Below are 14,255 nucleotides of genomic sequence, written 5' to 3'. Positions count from 1 at the left end.
AAAAGCAAAATAAGTAATCAGAAATACTTACTGGGATATTGAATTTTTTCCTTCAATTTAATCTCTATTTCCCTTGTTTTTTTCTTTGCATTTCCTTCTAAAGGTTGAGGTGGAACAAAGAAGTTCACAAGCTTACCCTAATGCAGACAACATTTAATAGTTATTAGTGCATGTCTCTTCACAGTAATTCTGAACTTCATTAATCTTTTCACATTTGAAAATAAGCATGAGCTGCTATAGATGGGTGCTCTAATCTCACTAATTTGCTCAGATAGCTCACTTTTAGCATACAGAGCAATACCCCATTCAGTTCAGTTTCTTGGCAAATGGTGTTCAGCACCCTACACTGATAACAGAAAGAGCAGCCCTGTAAGCTGCTTGGGTCCTCCACTACCTCAGAATTAAGTTGAAGGAATCTATAGCTGTAAGTGATCTAGGTTATTGATGCAGGGAGGAAAATGTATATTTAATAAATAGCTACAAACAAAAAAAAAGGAGGTAAGCAATATAGATTGAAAAGCCCTAGTTAGTTGTATTACAAGTAAGTTTCTCTTTTTAGGGATTGCCTCCCCAAAATTTACTCTATTAGTGATTTTATTCAAGATGTATACTCAAGAACTGGGATATAAAAAAGAATCCCAAGGCTGGAACAAATGCAGTGCCAGTAGTTCTATGATTAACTGTTTTATAGCTGTATTCATTGACACTTCACTCTGCCCTGTCCAATTGGTTGCTTTGCAGAATTCTTAACCGTAACTGCAATGAACCTCCAGACACTGAGCTCTACAGTGAGCCAAAACACCTGGAGTAACTCTGACATTGGCTTACACAAGCCACGAGTCATCCATCAGAAAGTCTCAGCTGGAATAAAGCACTTCTGGTTTGGTTTTTTTTCAGCACATCATACAAAAGACATTTTATATTTGATGACAAGAAAAACACAGATGACAAGGGGCCTTCTGGATGAGTGGAATAGTGCCTCTTAACCCCACAGGCAATGTCATATAATTCTGTTCATAAAGGTCCCAAAATATTAGCCAAGATGTCTGTCCCAGCTACTCACACCATGAAACAGTTTTGTAACTCCAGCTCTCCAAAGGCTATGGTCTCTAGCTATTGTTGCCAGTTGATGGTCAGATGCTTTAGTGCCAATACTCCCCTCTTCACATTCAGTGCTGACACTCTGATGCATTTAAGAAAAACCTTATTGTCTCTTTGAGAATTGGGTCTTTTTAACTGATACAATTACAAGCAGGTAGATCATTATGAAGAGATGTACAATGAAACTGGCTGCCATGAATTCAAAAGGATGCAACCCACAGAAGTGGTAAGAGTTTTCTTAAGGATAAAGGTTCTCTCCCTTCAGAGAGAATTTGTGTCTTTAGTGAGCATGCGGAGTTTTCACAGGATGCATGATGAGGAACGTGAAAAGATGGCAAACTGCTGCTAAATAAGCCCATTTATTATATGAAATAGAGGGCAAGCAGAAATCTTTATTCACCAAGTTTAAATTTTTCCTATTTTAGCACAGAACATATGTCTAATCAATGTCTGATACTCACCAATACAGTGAAGTGAAGGGGAGAATGATTTCCAACATCGTAGACTAACCTACATATTTATACACTCCTGGAGTGCATGTAAACTACCAGCAGCCTATTAACAGCACAGTTGCCTGCTAACACCCTTCAACAATGGCAAACTATCAATTGCTTCTCATGCAAACCATTCCACTATTTATACCAGCAACTATCACATCCTACAAAGCAAAAACTTTCAATGTACTTTAATCCAACTTTAAATCTGGACTTCTATAAAACAGAGAGCAATAAACTCAAGCGAGGAAGGGCACTTACATTAATTCTGAAAAGTATTTTCTTTGTACTAAATCTTATCCCAGTTTTCTTACCTCAGGTAATGTCAGATCATCTTGTTTAATGTCTGGTCGGGTATGAGTCAGAATAAGAGCCAACACTTCTACTGTTTTTCCAAGACCCATCTCATCTGCCAAAATACCTCCAGGCCACTGGGGTCCAGCAATTGGATATTCACGGATAATACTAAAATTCAAGTACATTCCCAAATGAAAGTCAGTAACTATATAATGGTGTGACAGAGAAGTGCATGTTCAGGCTCAGGGGCACACAGAGTATAGCTTCAGCAGCAAAAAGGTTGTAAGGTGAGGCAATAACTTTTATCAGATAAGCTGAGATTGACAAAAGCTAGCAAGCTTTTTGGGTGTACAAACCTGACCAAGATGAATATGTATGCCAGAAGTTTGGGGATTTTTTTTCCCCTGCTAACAGCCCCCTGCCTTGCTAACCTTAGCCTATCATAAAATTAGTCTCAAAAAAATTGAAATATATTTATATTCACATGTGTTAAAAATCTGAAAGTTATACAGGGAAAAAAATAAAAAGCCAACTAGCAATCAAAAGGTTCTACTCTAACCAAATTAAAAGTGCAACAGAACTAGCAATACCAAGAATTAATAAAAATTATTATACTGCCTCCTTCCTCTAGATTTTACAAATATCGGACCAGAAGGTCAAAGCCTTTGATGCTCTAGTTTAAGAAAAATGTTAATCTTAAACCCACAAATTTGCACTGAAATTAAAAAAGAAAAAGCTTTAAGAATTATATCTTCAGCTGGAGATATACATATTTACCTGTGCATTATATACTCCAGTTTGCCTTTTTTTTCAAAGTAAAGATATCTCTGTTCTAATTCTTTAGTTCCTAACTGAAAAGTGACAGTTATGCTCTATCTTATATCCTCCAGGTAAAAGTTGCCAATAAGGTTTTCACGAAGTACAACCTTGAAGTGTTCTCAGAAAGAGATAACTATAAAAACATACCAGCCAGTAAATGGATTATAGTAGATTTTTACTCCATCCAGAGTGACAACCTCCCGCCATAGGAAGTGCAGTGCATTTTCTACGGAGAAAGAGTTCATGTTATTATTATGAGGTTTCTCTGTAAACAGCACACAGCTTAGAATTGCCTAGCCTTATTGTGACAAAGACAAAAAGCAGATGTCTACCTCCAACCTCCAGTGCTTCAGGACCAACAACATATATCAAATGCTGTTCAGCAAAGTTTAGTTTATCATTTAGTGTACTAACCAAACAACAGGTTTTCTAAAAATAGTAATGACATTATTAACAAACAGCAAGAAAACACTACTGCTGACAATACAATGCCACTTTACTCAATTATGCAAGTTTTCCAAATCCATATACTTGCCACTGCTTGGAGTGCTTGTGAGGTTCTCTCGGTGAAGCATCCAGTTCACAGCCTCACTTTGGTACGGCCTCAGAATAGGAATTAATGCAGGATGCTGCACATCCTCTCTCAGTAACTGGATATCCTGCTGATGGGTGTGCCTTACAAAGTCATAAAGCTCTTCAATATTTTGTCGCTCTAGTTCTGTGTCAGATTCTTCCTCATCTTCCTCCAGCTCATCTGCATACACCAGGTCATTCAAGACATGCATTATCAATCAACTTTGGTCAATATTTCAGTATATTTTGCTGCAACTTTAGTTAACAGGTGAAAGCAAGCAAAACAAAACATCATTTAAATGTATGTATCAACTGCACCTGCCTCAGCTAGCAGCAGTATGAAACAAGAAGCACTACTTTCCTGAAAATCACAATTTACATGCTATGGCAATCACACAGGTATGCATATTCAGCAAAGCTCTTCCTTTAGAATTTAGGGATAGAATTACCAGACCTTGTTTATTTAATAAAGACCTTCCACTAAACATTTCTAACTGATACAGAACCACAAATAACTCGCATTTCAGATTTAAATGTTAAGATGGGTCAATGATCTTCTAGAAAGGGGAAAAACACAGTGGGTCATCAAGGATTTGCACATTTTTCATTAAATAAGGCCTTTCTTGATAAAATAACATATTAAAAAAACAACAGGATATTCTCTTCAGTGAGCCTTCCTGTTAATTTTAACTTATCGATCTGGATAAGAAAACTGTAGCAGTAGGACAACATGAAATTCTCACCACTTGCATCACTGCAAAAATTCAGACAAGGCATACTTTAGAAATTAAAGAGAAGTATGTACCTTCTAGGACAGAAGGCCTACCCTTCTTTTCTACCCTCTAGGAAAGAAAGCCTTGTGCTTATGTATTTTTTCACATAATTTGGATATATGGATATGCACAGAACTTAAGCATCGTAGAACAACAATTCATGAAAAATTCAAGGGCCAGCATTTTAGGAAACTAACATAAGATGAGGGAACAAAAGACTTAGAGGACAAGTTTTAATAGTGTTTTAGGTTTCAAATTAAAAACATCAGCACCAATAAGACAGCCGTACAACTCTACAGTTCAAAAGATACTAACCCTAGCTAGCATTGGAGATAAAGCCACCTTGCAGAATTTCTCTCTCTCAAAAAAAAAAATAAATTTAGAAGCATGTCAAAGCCAGCATTTTCAGCATAAAGTGACCTTAAGGTATATTTAACATAACATACTGATAAAAAGAGAAAACAGCTAATGGCAGGCACAATTAAATCAAATTATAATTACAATGTCTCACGCTAAAAAAGAAGATCTGTACCTGGCATCAACACCAGAAAGCTTAATCTCAAAATAAGGTTTGAGGGCTGCTATTAGGACTCCCTTTCATGGAAGGCAAAAGCTTTCCTTCATTCAAATGAATGGTGAAGAATGGTTTCCAAAACAAACAGCAGGAAATGATGTGCCTATGTGTGGCAGCCATCAGTGCCCTCTCCTAATCCTTTTAAGTCAATGGAATAATTCCAGTGCTTCACAAGGGGAAAGAGAATTCTGAAAGACATCAAGTTTCTATAAATTCACGAAAACTGTATAAATAAAGACTTGTAACGTAAATAAGGTAACCAGAGTGCATATGTGGGGTTATTAATGTTCCAGCCAAATGAAAAGCACCAAGCTGAGCATGCATCTTTATATACTACAGAAACTGTTCCAAAGGATCCTCTCACACACATTCCTCACTTCATGGAAAGAGCAGAGAAATTAGAGTGATCGCAGAGTATAACTTTGATTGGTGAAGTTGATCTATAATGACACCTATCATCGTACTTGTCAAAATATCAGTTTTCAAATCTCACATTTCAGAGCATAATAAATTGACTTCTATCTAAACTAAGTCTATCCAGAATTTTACAGGGGAGCAAAGACTACAATATACTTTAAAGTAAAATCTTTTTTCATACAATTGAATGTTTTGTCCCTACCTTTCTTGTTTTGTTCATTCTCTCAAAGATTCCTCCCCCCCCCCGCCCCGGATTACATGGTTCTATGTACCACAGGGATTTTTAAACAGGTGCTAAGGAAGTTTACTTCTCTCTGTTACTTATTAAACAGTGAATATTTAATTATGCTTTCAACCATTTCAAAATATAGTTCAATTACATAGCTCTCATCTTAGTATTTTTTACCTTTGAGAAACAGATGGTATTGTACTATTCAAAAATTCAGCTTCTCTGAGAAGTTTCATAATCAAGTATTCTACTTAATTCCTTCAATGACTGAACTTAAGTTCTGCTACTGCATCTGCAGTAGGATCTTTCCATTTTATCTGTAGGGCAGTTTTCAGATTGCTGTGTATCTATGTCAATGAAAATGTAATCTTTTCCCCCTTTATTCTAGATTAATGGAAAACTTGTTCCTTCACATTTGGTGTTAAAGAATGCCATATAAGGACCAAAGAAGAGCTGTTATTCTTAAGAAAATTGAAGGAAAATGGTATATGGTATATGCTATTGCCACGTTACTCTAACAAACTCAGAAACATTTAGTATTCACTAGAACAAATAGCAATTAAACTGACATTTAGTCTTTTTTAAAATTTTAAGTATAAAGACCATGGGTTTTTTTCACATTAAGAAAACAGCTAGCTGGATCTGTAAGTGATCTATGCCTGTGTGTTCACTTAAGCAACAAAACCCATCATGTAATACTATACACCAGATACAGGATACAAGCTATTATAAACCCAGTTATTTATTAAAGCAAACAAAAGAAATCTCTATAAACAAACTTCCCAAAAAAGTGGTTAACTCTACAATTAATGTTCAAAACTCACGAAGCTTCTGCATCTTAAATATTTTGTCACTCTATTGCAGATTCCTTAATGTATCTATGCTATGCTTGCCATACCTGGAGATGGAATTTCTGCCACAAAGTCTCAAAATCATCTAGCAGGACATCAATGGGACAAGTACATTGAGGAAAACAAATATATAAAAATTAAATGTAGGAATAGAGAGATCATGTCCATTATTTGTGTAAATCCTTGTGTGCAACTCCATCAACACAAGAATTTGCTCATCAATGGGGAGAACAAGAACCCCACATCTTGGAATGTTGTTGCATAGAGTTCATTTTAGATGGATATTGACAAGTGTTAAAATACATGCTTACATGCAGTTTTACAAAAATTTCAATTAATTCTGTTTAAATACAGGTGACATTCAAACACAAAGTTGTTAGAAATGGAAATCAATCTACACTTCTTAAGAGGAACGCATTCATCAACATAGAATCAAGGCTATATTATTTTATGCTACATCAAAAAGTATGTGCTTGAAAACTGTTATAAAATGTAACTTGTTTCACATTGTGTAACCGCCTGGGGTCTTTCCTCCCAAATCTTCTCCATTTCTGTGACATGCTTTATTTCTGAATTTGGAGCACAGCATAATACACACTACATAGTGTTTTAATGATCCTGCTTTGTTCTCTAAATACTTGCAGGACAACTCTTTACCTTTGATTTGGCTTGACTGACACTGAACACTAAGTTGATGAAATTACTGAGCTATAAACCTACCTACTGAACTACAGCCTTAGTTGCAACAGTTAGCGAAGGGACCATCTTCTTTTCTAATGTGAAGTAAGGATTTTTTTCTTCTGCATTGCTTTATATTTATCTATATTGAATTTATACTGAATCTCCACTGCCTAGTCTGCTTCCAAGCTTTCAGTTGTTCTTCATGTCTATTATGCTGAATAATACATTTAAAGTTTGCTGATAATACCATCTCACCAATCACTGTATTTCCCAAAGCATTAGGAGTAAGTTAACCTGCACATGCCTTTGTAGGACTTGACTGGTGACCTTCATGCACACTAACAACCATTTATTTCTATTCTCCACACCCTCTATTTTACTTAAGTCATTTATATGGCATTCATTGGCATAGAATCGAGACTATATTATTATTTTACCCCACATCAAAATGTACATGCTGAAAAACAGTCAGAAAATTTACCAGTTGGCAACACAGCTCCTTTCTGAATCCAAGATGGTTGCATGGCTTCTGAAAAGGTAAGTTAAGACATAATGACCCAATCACTCGGGTCCACATTCCTGCTCCAGTAACCGAGGGGCACGTCTTCCCTTTCAGAAGCTATATTGCCTCTTCACCTGTAAGCTACACTGAACCATGTAGTCCATAAAAATCTATCCTTTAGGGTACTGAGGACAAATGCCCCAAGTTCCAGCAGAAAATTTTTGCATCTCAAAATATGTCACTGTTCCATTTTGTCCGTAAACAATCTCTTTCCCCAACCCTTCCACAACGAGATGATAAGCAGAGAAGAAAATTGTGCTTCCTGCCATAGCATTACTTAAATTAAGTACTCTTTCATATGCCTTAGTCATCTCAAGTCTATGAATTCTCTGGCAGATATTCTACATCTAATACATTTGTAATAACGTATTTCTCCTAATGCATTTAAAAACATTAGTATTCATTTCTGTATCTTAAACTATTTATTCTTCAGATTTCTTTTTGGAACTGCTTCAATGTGCTTTTAAACCTAAACTGACAAATTTGCTTCAGTCAGATTACTTCAGTTTTTTGAAGGATAACTTCTGTGCAATATCTTCCCTTCCCCACATACTTAGTTATACCAGCCCTTCTCTTGGTATCTCTCAGGTCTTTTCTGACAATTGCATGTTTGTTCTTTGCAGCAGGCATAGATGTACAGATTTTATTGTTAGCTCTTTAGCAAGTTGCCTAATTTTTTTATACAAATCTACCTTTTGAAATTAAGTAAATTATACGGGGGGTGCTAGGCTTCTGTCGCTTCTGCAAAAACACTGAAACTCAGTATATTATGGTGACTGTTATTGAGTCAGTTTTCAACTAACATTTTGAATCAATCCTACACTCAGGAACAAGACAAAGGTTGGTTTAAGATTCTCCTAAGACATCACACCATAAAGTGGTCATTGACCACGCTAAAAATCTGTATCACTACTGAATATAATTTGGCAAACATATCTTCAATTCCAAAATAATGACAAGGCCCGTACTTGTAAACTTGCAGTGCTGTATTCTTAAAACTGTCATAAAGGTGCATTTTGTTGTAGTTTGCATTATAAATGCCTTACCCTATAAACCAAACAGAAATTCTGTTGCCACAGTTGTGTGTTAGGCACCAAACTAGGAATAAAAGCTTTCCAAATTTAATTCCTGATTCTTTTAAACAGTTCCTGCGTAACTCAGACAAGATACTGTAGATCTGTTCAAACAACCCACACAAATCAGTGAAAACTGTATTTACTCCCAAAAGGTAAGAACTCAAACTTCTATGTGCCTCAGTGCCTAATCTGTAGATGAGGAATATTATCACCTGCAGTTTGGCCATAAACTAATTAGCATATGATTATTGGTCAGATAATGAGAGAATTGCCTAATAGTATTACCTTGAAAATAAAGTTGCTCTAGATGGCAGGAATAACTTGCTATTTCCCCTTACATTTAAACTACTAAAAAAAGATACACTCTAATAACAAAAATTATTCCTCATCATTCAACTGAATCGAATTACCTGGAATTAAAAAACTATAGAACTTCTCCATGAGTTTTTGAATCAGCTGATTAGCTTTTTTGGGTCTTCCACCTCCATCACTGAGAAACTCTGGTTTACTCAGCCCAGCTTCCAGAAGGTAAATTCCAACCTGTGAAGTGGTTAATCATTTAATTAAGTGTTAGAAAGACAATAATATTATAAACAGAAGAGTATGAAAAAAACAACAGTGCTTTGAAAATTACCAGATGTAGACAGACATAATAAATCTACTAAAATCACCATATAGAGGATACAGTACTTTGCAGCTAAAAACTTCTGTGATTCCTTTGGGTAATACATTACTAATGATGCCACAGTAATACCAAATTTTTAGGAAAAAACACACTGAAAACATTTACAAAAGCATGTATAAACTATATATTTTCATCACATTATAAAAATATATGGTAGCTGCCAAACTTCGTTGTTCAGAGGTTTTCATTATATATTTCAATCAAAAAAGAAGAACTTTCAAAATGCAAAATATTTGAACTCATACCTTTAAAGCTTGAGCCTCTCCAGGTCTTTGATAAAGTCCAATTATCTTTTTTTTTTGCAACCACCTCAAGCCTTCCAATATTTCACCACCTAAAGTTGGTTCCACCAAAATACATTGTTCATAAGCACCCAGGTATTCTTTTGTTTCATTACTGTACTCTTCTTCACTTCTTTCATGAACACAGACCTGCAGCTGATCATCACAGTCTCCTCTCATTAAAGTAAAACTCCTTTCATGGAATTCATCAGTTAGAATTTGCTCAGAAGGAAGACGAAGAGCAAATTCTCCCAACAAAGCTTTCCAGGACCCATCCGCACGGTATGGCAAGACTATAATATTTAGCTGTACTGACACAGGAGTCAAGACGGAGTAAGAGTCGTCTTCATCGTTAACTGTCAAAAACTTAACAGATTTTGAGCCACTGCCTTCTTTTTGAATGAGATCATCAGTGCTATCATCATTTATAACAATGAAGGATGCAGAAGAAGTGCTTGGGCCTGGGACGTGGTCCTCATTAGTCATTTCATCATCTAATGTTATCACCTCATTTCTCCTGTCTTCATGCATATTCCAGCAGAGCTTTTTCTTCTTCTCCTCATCTATTTTTGATGGAGGTGCACGTTTCCGACGACTACTCATTTTGTCGTTTTCTCAACAGTATTTTCAGTTTCTGCAAGATGGAAGTAAATCAGTCAGCAATAAGTATTACAAAATCAAGTGCCCCCACTGAAATTTCACTGTGCAGTAGCTGCCAAACTTGCAAAAGGTCTGAACGCAAACATATGCACTAAGAAAACTAACTGTTCAAAAGAGACGTAGTTTTACAGAGCCTCTCCTGTCCCCATGCCATCACACAAAGCTAGACATGAAGCCTTTGCCTTGTACTATAGCTTATCATTTTGTCAGACAACTACAGGGAGAGAGGAACAAGAACGCTACATTTCACAGCTGCTACTCTGAATATTGTGGGACAGATAAAAAAAAAAAAAAAGAGAAGTGGTGGAATCCCTCAAAGGTGGGGGTGGAGGGAGATGGCAAAAGAAACTCCACAAGCAAAAGTGCAGGAGGCAGAGAAGATTCTGGGGTGGGTGTGGGGAACACACACACACAAAATTCTTCATTTCAAAGCCTACGTTAAGACGCAATTTTAAGCGAACTCGACACAAGGCTAGTCTGAAGCTGCCACTACATAAAATATGGTTTAGAGACTAAGCTACCAAGGTCTGTCCTTATAAGTCTCTAAGGACCTTCCTACTGCTACTGAATACTTTATTTTCCCAAGAAACTATGCATGCTGGGACCTGGATATCCAAATTGCTTGCAGAGGAGTCCTTACTTACTCTATTGTGCATTTCAGTGGGACCAATCAGCAAACTACATGCATAGTCTTACCGATTTTGACTAACTGCAAAGCTAAGTCTAGATACCCATGCAACTCCTTGATTGAACCTGGACAGTGAACAGATTTTGTGGATAAAATACTAGAAAACAAAGTACATATACTAAACAAGACACATGAAGAAGATTATGGAATATTAGACCAATCTGGGAAACTAATAAATATATACTCAAAACTACATGCTCATACTTAAATAGTCAAACAAGCAGTACCCTTTTTTTTTTCCCTCTCCAAAAAATACTGTTTTTATAAGGAGCCTGAACACAGCAACAGGCTTATGACCTTGTATTACAGCACTCTTTGTCAGCAAAGACAGGAAAATATACAGGTATCCATGTTAATTCAGCTTCTACATACAACTTTTAAGGAAATGTAGGCACATATTCTAAGCTACTAAATGCAGTATCCCACACCCTAATGTTAAAGGGGTTTATGCTCGAACAGAGCGGAATTCCTAGAATTCTGAATAATTTTAAGCGGGTCTTATAAAAAAAACCAACCCAAACAAAGCCTAACTTTTATAATTCGTTAAAGTCAAAAGAAACTTTCAGGAACATACAAATCTTGCACTCCTGCACCCAGAGCCTTGCTGACAGTACACGAAGCAAACCCCCAACGGTGAGCACACGTGTCGTAAGGCGGCACTCCAGCCAAAGAAAGAAGGATTCCTGCGTCACCAGGCCTGCACGTGCACACCGACTTCGGCGTCACACTCTGCGGTATAAACGGCTGTCACCCCCCCGGGGCCAGGGCCGGGGCCGCTGCCCGACACGTCCCGTGACACGTCCCGTCCCGTCCCCCCCCCCCCCCAGGCTCCGTCGCCAGGACGCGGGCAGGTCTCGGTTGTCCCTAACGAGGAAAGTTACTTGAAACTGGGAAGGCAGAGGCCAGCAGCGGATGATCGCACTCCTCAGCCACCGGTCTTTTACCTCACACGACATCTGCTCCCGCCGAGGTCAAAGAGGCTGCGGTACTGCCCACCGCCGCAACCCCCCGGCCCCCTCCCCGGTTACCACGCGGTCCGTGAGGCCAGCCGAGAAACCAGCAGCCGGCCCGGGGCACCCACCGCTCCCCGGGGGCACTCGCACAGGCCCGCCCGGCCCCGCCGTACCGCCACCCCGCAGCCGACCGCGCGGCAAGGCCGCCCCGCCGCCTCACGGCCCCGCTAGGTCGCCGGCCGGGCGGAGTGGCCGGCCACCGCCCTTCTCAGCCCGGGGCGGGGGGCAGCCGCCCCCTCCCTACCGCCGCTGCGGCCCCCGGAGGGGGCGGTGAGGGAAGGGGGGGGGGGAAGCAGAGACAACCGCCACCAACGTACCGAAGGGGTAACGCCGCTGCGGCCACCCTCACGGCCGCGGCTCCTTCCCCGCTGGGGGCAGGCCCCCCCCCCCGCGCAACGGCAGCGAGGGCTGGTCGGGGCTGGGGGGGAGGCGGGGGGGGGGGGGGGGGTGGCGGACGACCCCCCTCCGCCGCTGGCGAAGTCGGAAGGACCGCCCGGGCAGTGGAGGGGGAGGCGGGCACGGGGATGCGCGCGCACCCGCCCTGGCCCGGCCGGCGACCAATGGGATGCGAGGAAGGTGACAGTTCTCCCCGCCCCTCCCGCCAGCGGAAAAAGCAACGGGGGGGGAGGGGGATGAGCGGCGCAGGCGCAGACGTTGGCCCCTGGGCAAGGGGGCGGGAAAACCGCCGTTCGCCCTGAGTTGGGCGTGGCTGAGGGAGGAGCAAGAGCGAGCCTGAAACGTCATTGGCGGCGTGCGCAGGCGCAGGCGGCTGGGGGGGCGGGGCGGGGCGGTGCGGTGGGTGTGTGGGGCGGGGCTGCGCAGTCGGTCCGTCTTCCCGAGGCAAAGCCCTCTGACGTCATGAGGCGGGCGGGGGGGGGGAATGGCCTGGGTGAGGCCCGTGAAGAGCGGGGCTGGAGGGTATCGGGTAGGTTAAGGCCCCACATGGGGTTTGTGAGGTGTTTTAGGCCTGTACCACAGGGGTTCCTGTCAGGGGTGATGGAAGAGAGTCCCCTTGCGGGGGAAACTAATGAAAGCCTTTTGCCTCGAGTGACTTCAAGCACTAGTACTCCCACAGACAGTGCTTGCGTCATTGCTTTACAAAGTGGATGGGGTTTAGAAACTGTCACGGAGCAGAAGGGGTGCCGTCTTGTTTCCGTGGCCGATCCCACATGGGGGAAAAAGGTGACGCTGAGAAATGATTCCTGAAAGCAGTGGTGGTGGTGGAAACCTTGGTGCAATCTATGAGGTGAAACACTCTTAGGAGAAAAGAGAGGCACACAAAGGTCAGTTAAGTTGTGACAGGAGTGATATAAAGAGTGGATTTCTAGCCAATTAGCACTGCAAAAAGGCGAAATTAGTCCAATGAATTTTTAAACACAAATATCACTTCAATAAAAAATATGAAAACATTTATCTTCTTGTGAAATACGCAGATCCACACTTGGGGACTTGAAAAAGATGTAAATAATACACAAATTGGAAAGCCATTTACAATAAGAAGGTGAGGGTTGTTTTCTTACAGCACTCCTCTCAACCATTTGTTAGTATTAATCTTTACTTGACTTTGTCTGATTTTCCACCGTTTTCAGCCCTTTCGGAAGGGTAAGGCCCCTGTGGGTTCAGTGGGGCTGTGCAAAACCATAGTATGCAGTAGCGAAGGGAGCCTTCAGAGTGTTGGCCCTCATGCCGTGGTGGTTTGACTGTTTTAATTCACAATGTTTGGTTTGCTATGTGAGCATTTCGCATTCCTGTATGAAAATTCACTTTAAAATCATCACTTGGTGCTACGTTAAAAACGGCAAATTAATGCAGAACAGAGACAAAAGGGAAGACATTCTAGTGTACATTGGTAACTGGAATAATAGCAACTGAGGGGCTGAAGAATGAGCAAACCTGTTTTATGGGGAGGTTCCTGGGTCTGCAGCGTGGTGGGGAGCTGGAGACCGGCCCTGCTGCGGCATCGCTGGGGCAGGGGCTGACAGCCCCAGGGGCTGACTTGGGGTCCTGGGCCGTGGGGGAGCCCCGGGGGGCCGGGCAGGAACAGTCAGGGCTGGTGGTGGCCCGAGGATGCTGGTGCTGGTGAGTATTTGCTGATGCTGCAAGCACAGCTTTACTGCTAGCAAGTTTTCTGGCAACCGTATGAAGAAATTGTTGGGGAGGTGGCAAAAGAGCTAGTTTTGCTCAAAGTAGGAAGAAAGTCCTGTTGGTTCGAAAAGCTTAAGGCCAGACCTGGATCACCCTGGGGGCAGCTCCCCACCCACCCCCATGCTATGATCCCACCACCCCCAGTGATCCATGCTGCTGGGTTTGCTGTGTCCTGGCACACCGGGTTTGTGCGTTACAGCCTGTGCTGCCGTGCCAGTGGCTCGGGGTTCCCTTGAGAGGCTTTGTGTCTTCCTCCTAATGAGAAGGTCTTGTTAAAGGATCCTCCTCCTTTTTTTCTTTTTTTTTTTTTTTTAATGGAGGCCTTTTATTTCTGGA

The 14,255-nt window shown here is 41.0% G+C and overlaps 1 protein-coding gene across 5 annotated transcripts in view; it reads right to left on the bottom strand.

Annotated features, from left to right (window-relative positions):
- SHPRH (SNF2 histone linker PHD RING helicase) overlaps positions 1–12,199 on the bottom strand; it is a 55,161-nt gene extending 42,962 nt beyond the window's left edge. For 2 of the 5 annotated variants that reach the window (XR_007506047.1, XM_049800557.1), the window contains exons 1-8: positions 12,092–12,199; positions 9,378–10,047; positions 8,858–8,987; positions 7,291–7,338; positions 3,247–3,465; positions 2,859–2,937; positions 1,910–2,060; positions 32–137 (exon numbers count right to left, since the gene is read on the bottom strand). Coding sequence is in view for 4 of the 5 variants with exons in the window: in XM_049800557.1 (XP_049656514.1) it covers positions 32–137; positions 1,910–2,060; positions 2,859–2,937; positions 3,247–3,465; positions 7,291–7,338; positions 8,858–8,987; positions 9,378–10,016 (1,372 nt within the window). In the remaining variant the exon portion in view is untranslated. Of the gene's footprint in view, positions 1–31; positions 138–1,909; positions 2,061–2,858; positions 2,938–3,246; positions 3,466–4,589; positions 5,282–7,290; positions 7,339–8,857; positions 8,988–9,377; positions 10,048–11,842; positions 11,858–12,091 lie in introns of those variants that run through there. The other 3 variants (XM_049800558.1, XM_049800559.1, XM_049800561.1) reach the window with 3 other exon arrangements.
- Positions 12,200–14,255: the final 2,056 nt, after the last annotated feature.

This window comes from Accipiter gentilis, chromosome 5 (assembly GCF_929443795.1).
Source record: "Accipiter gentilis chromosome 5, bAccGen1.1, whole genome shotgun sequence".
Lineage (NCBI taxonomy): Eukaryota > Metazoa > Chordata > Aves > Accipitriformes > Accipitridae > Astur > Astur gentilis.
This window is presented reverse-complemented; position numbering and strand designations above follow the sequence as displayed.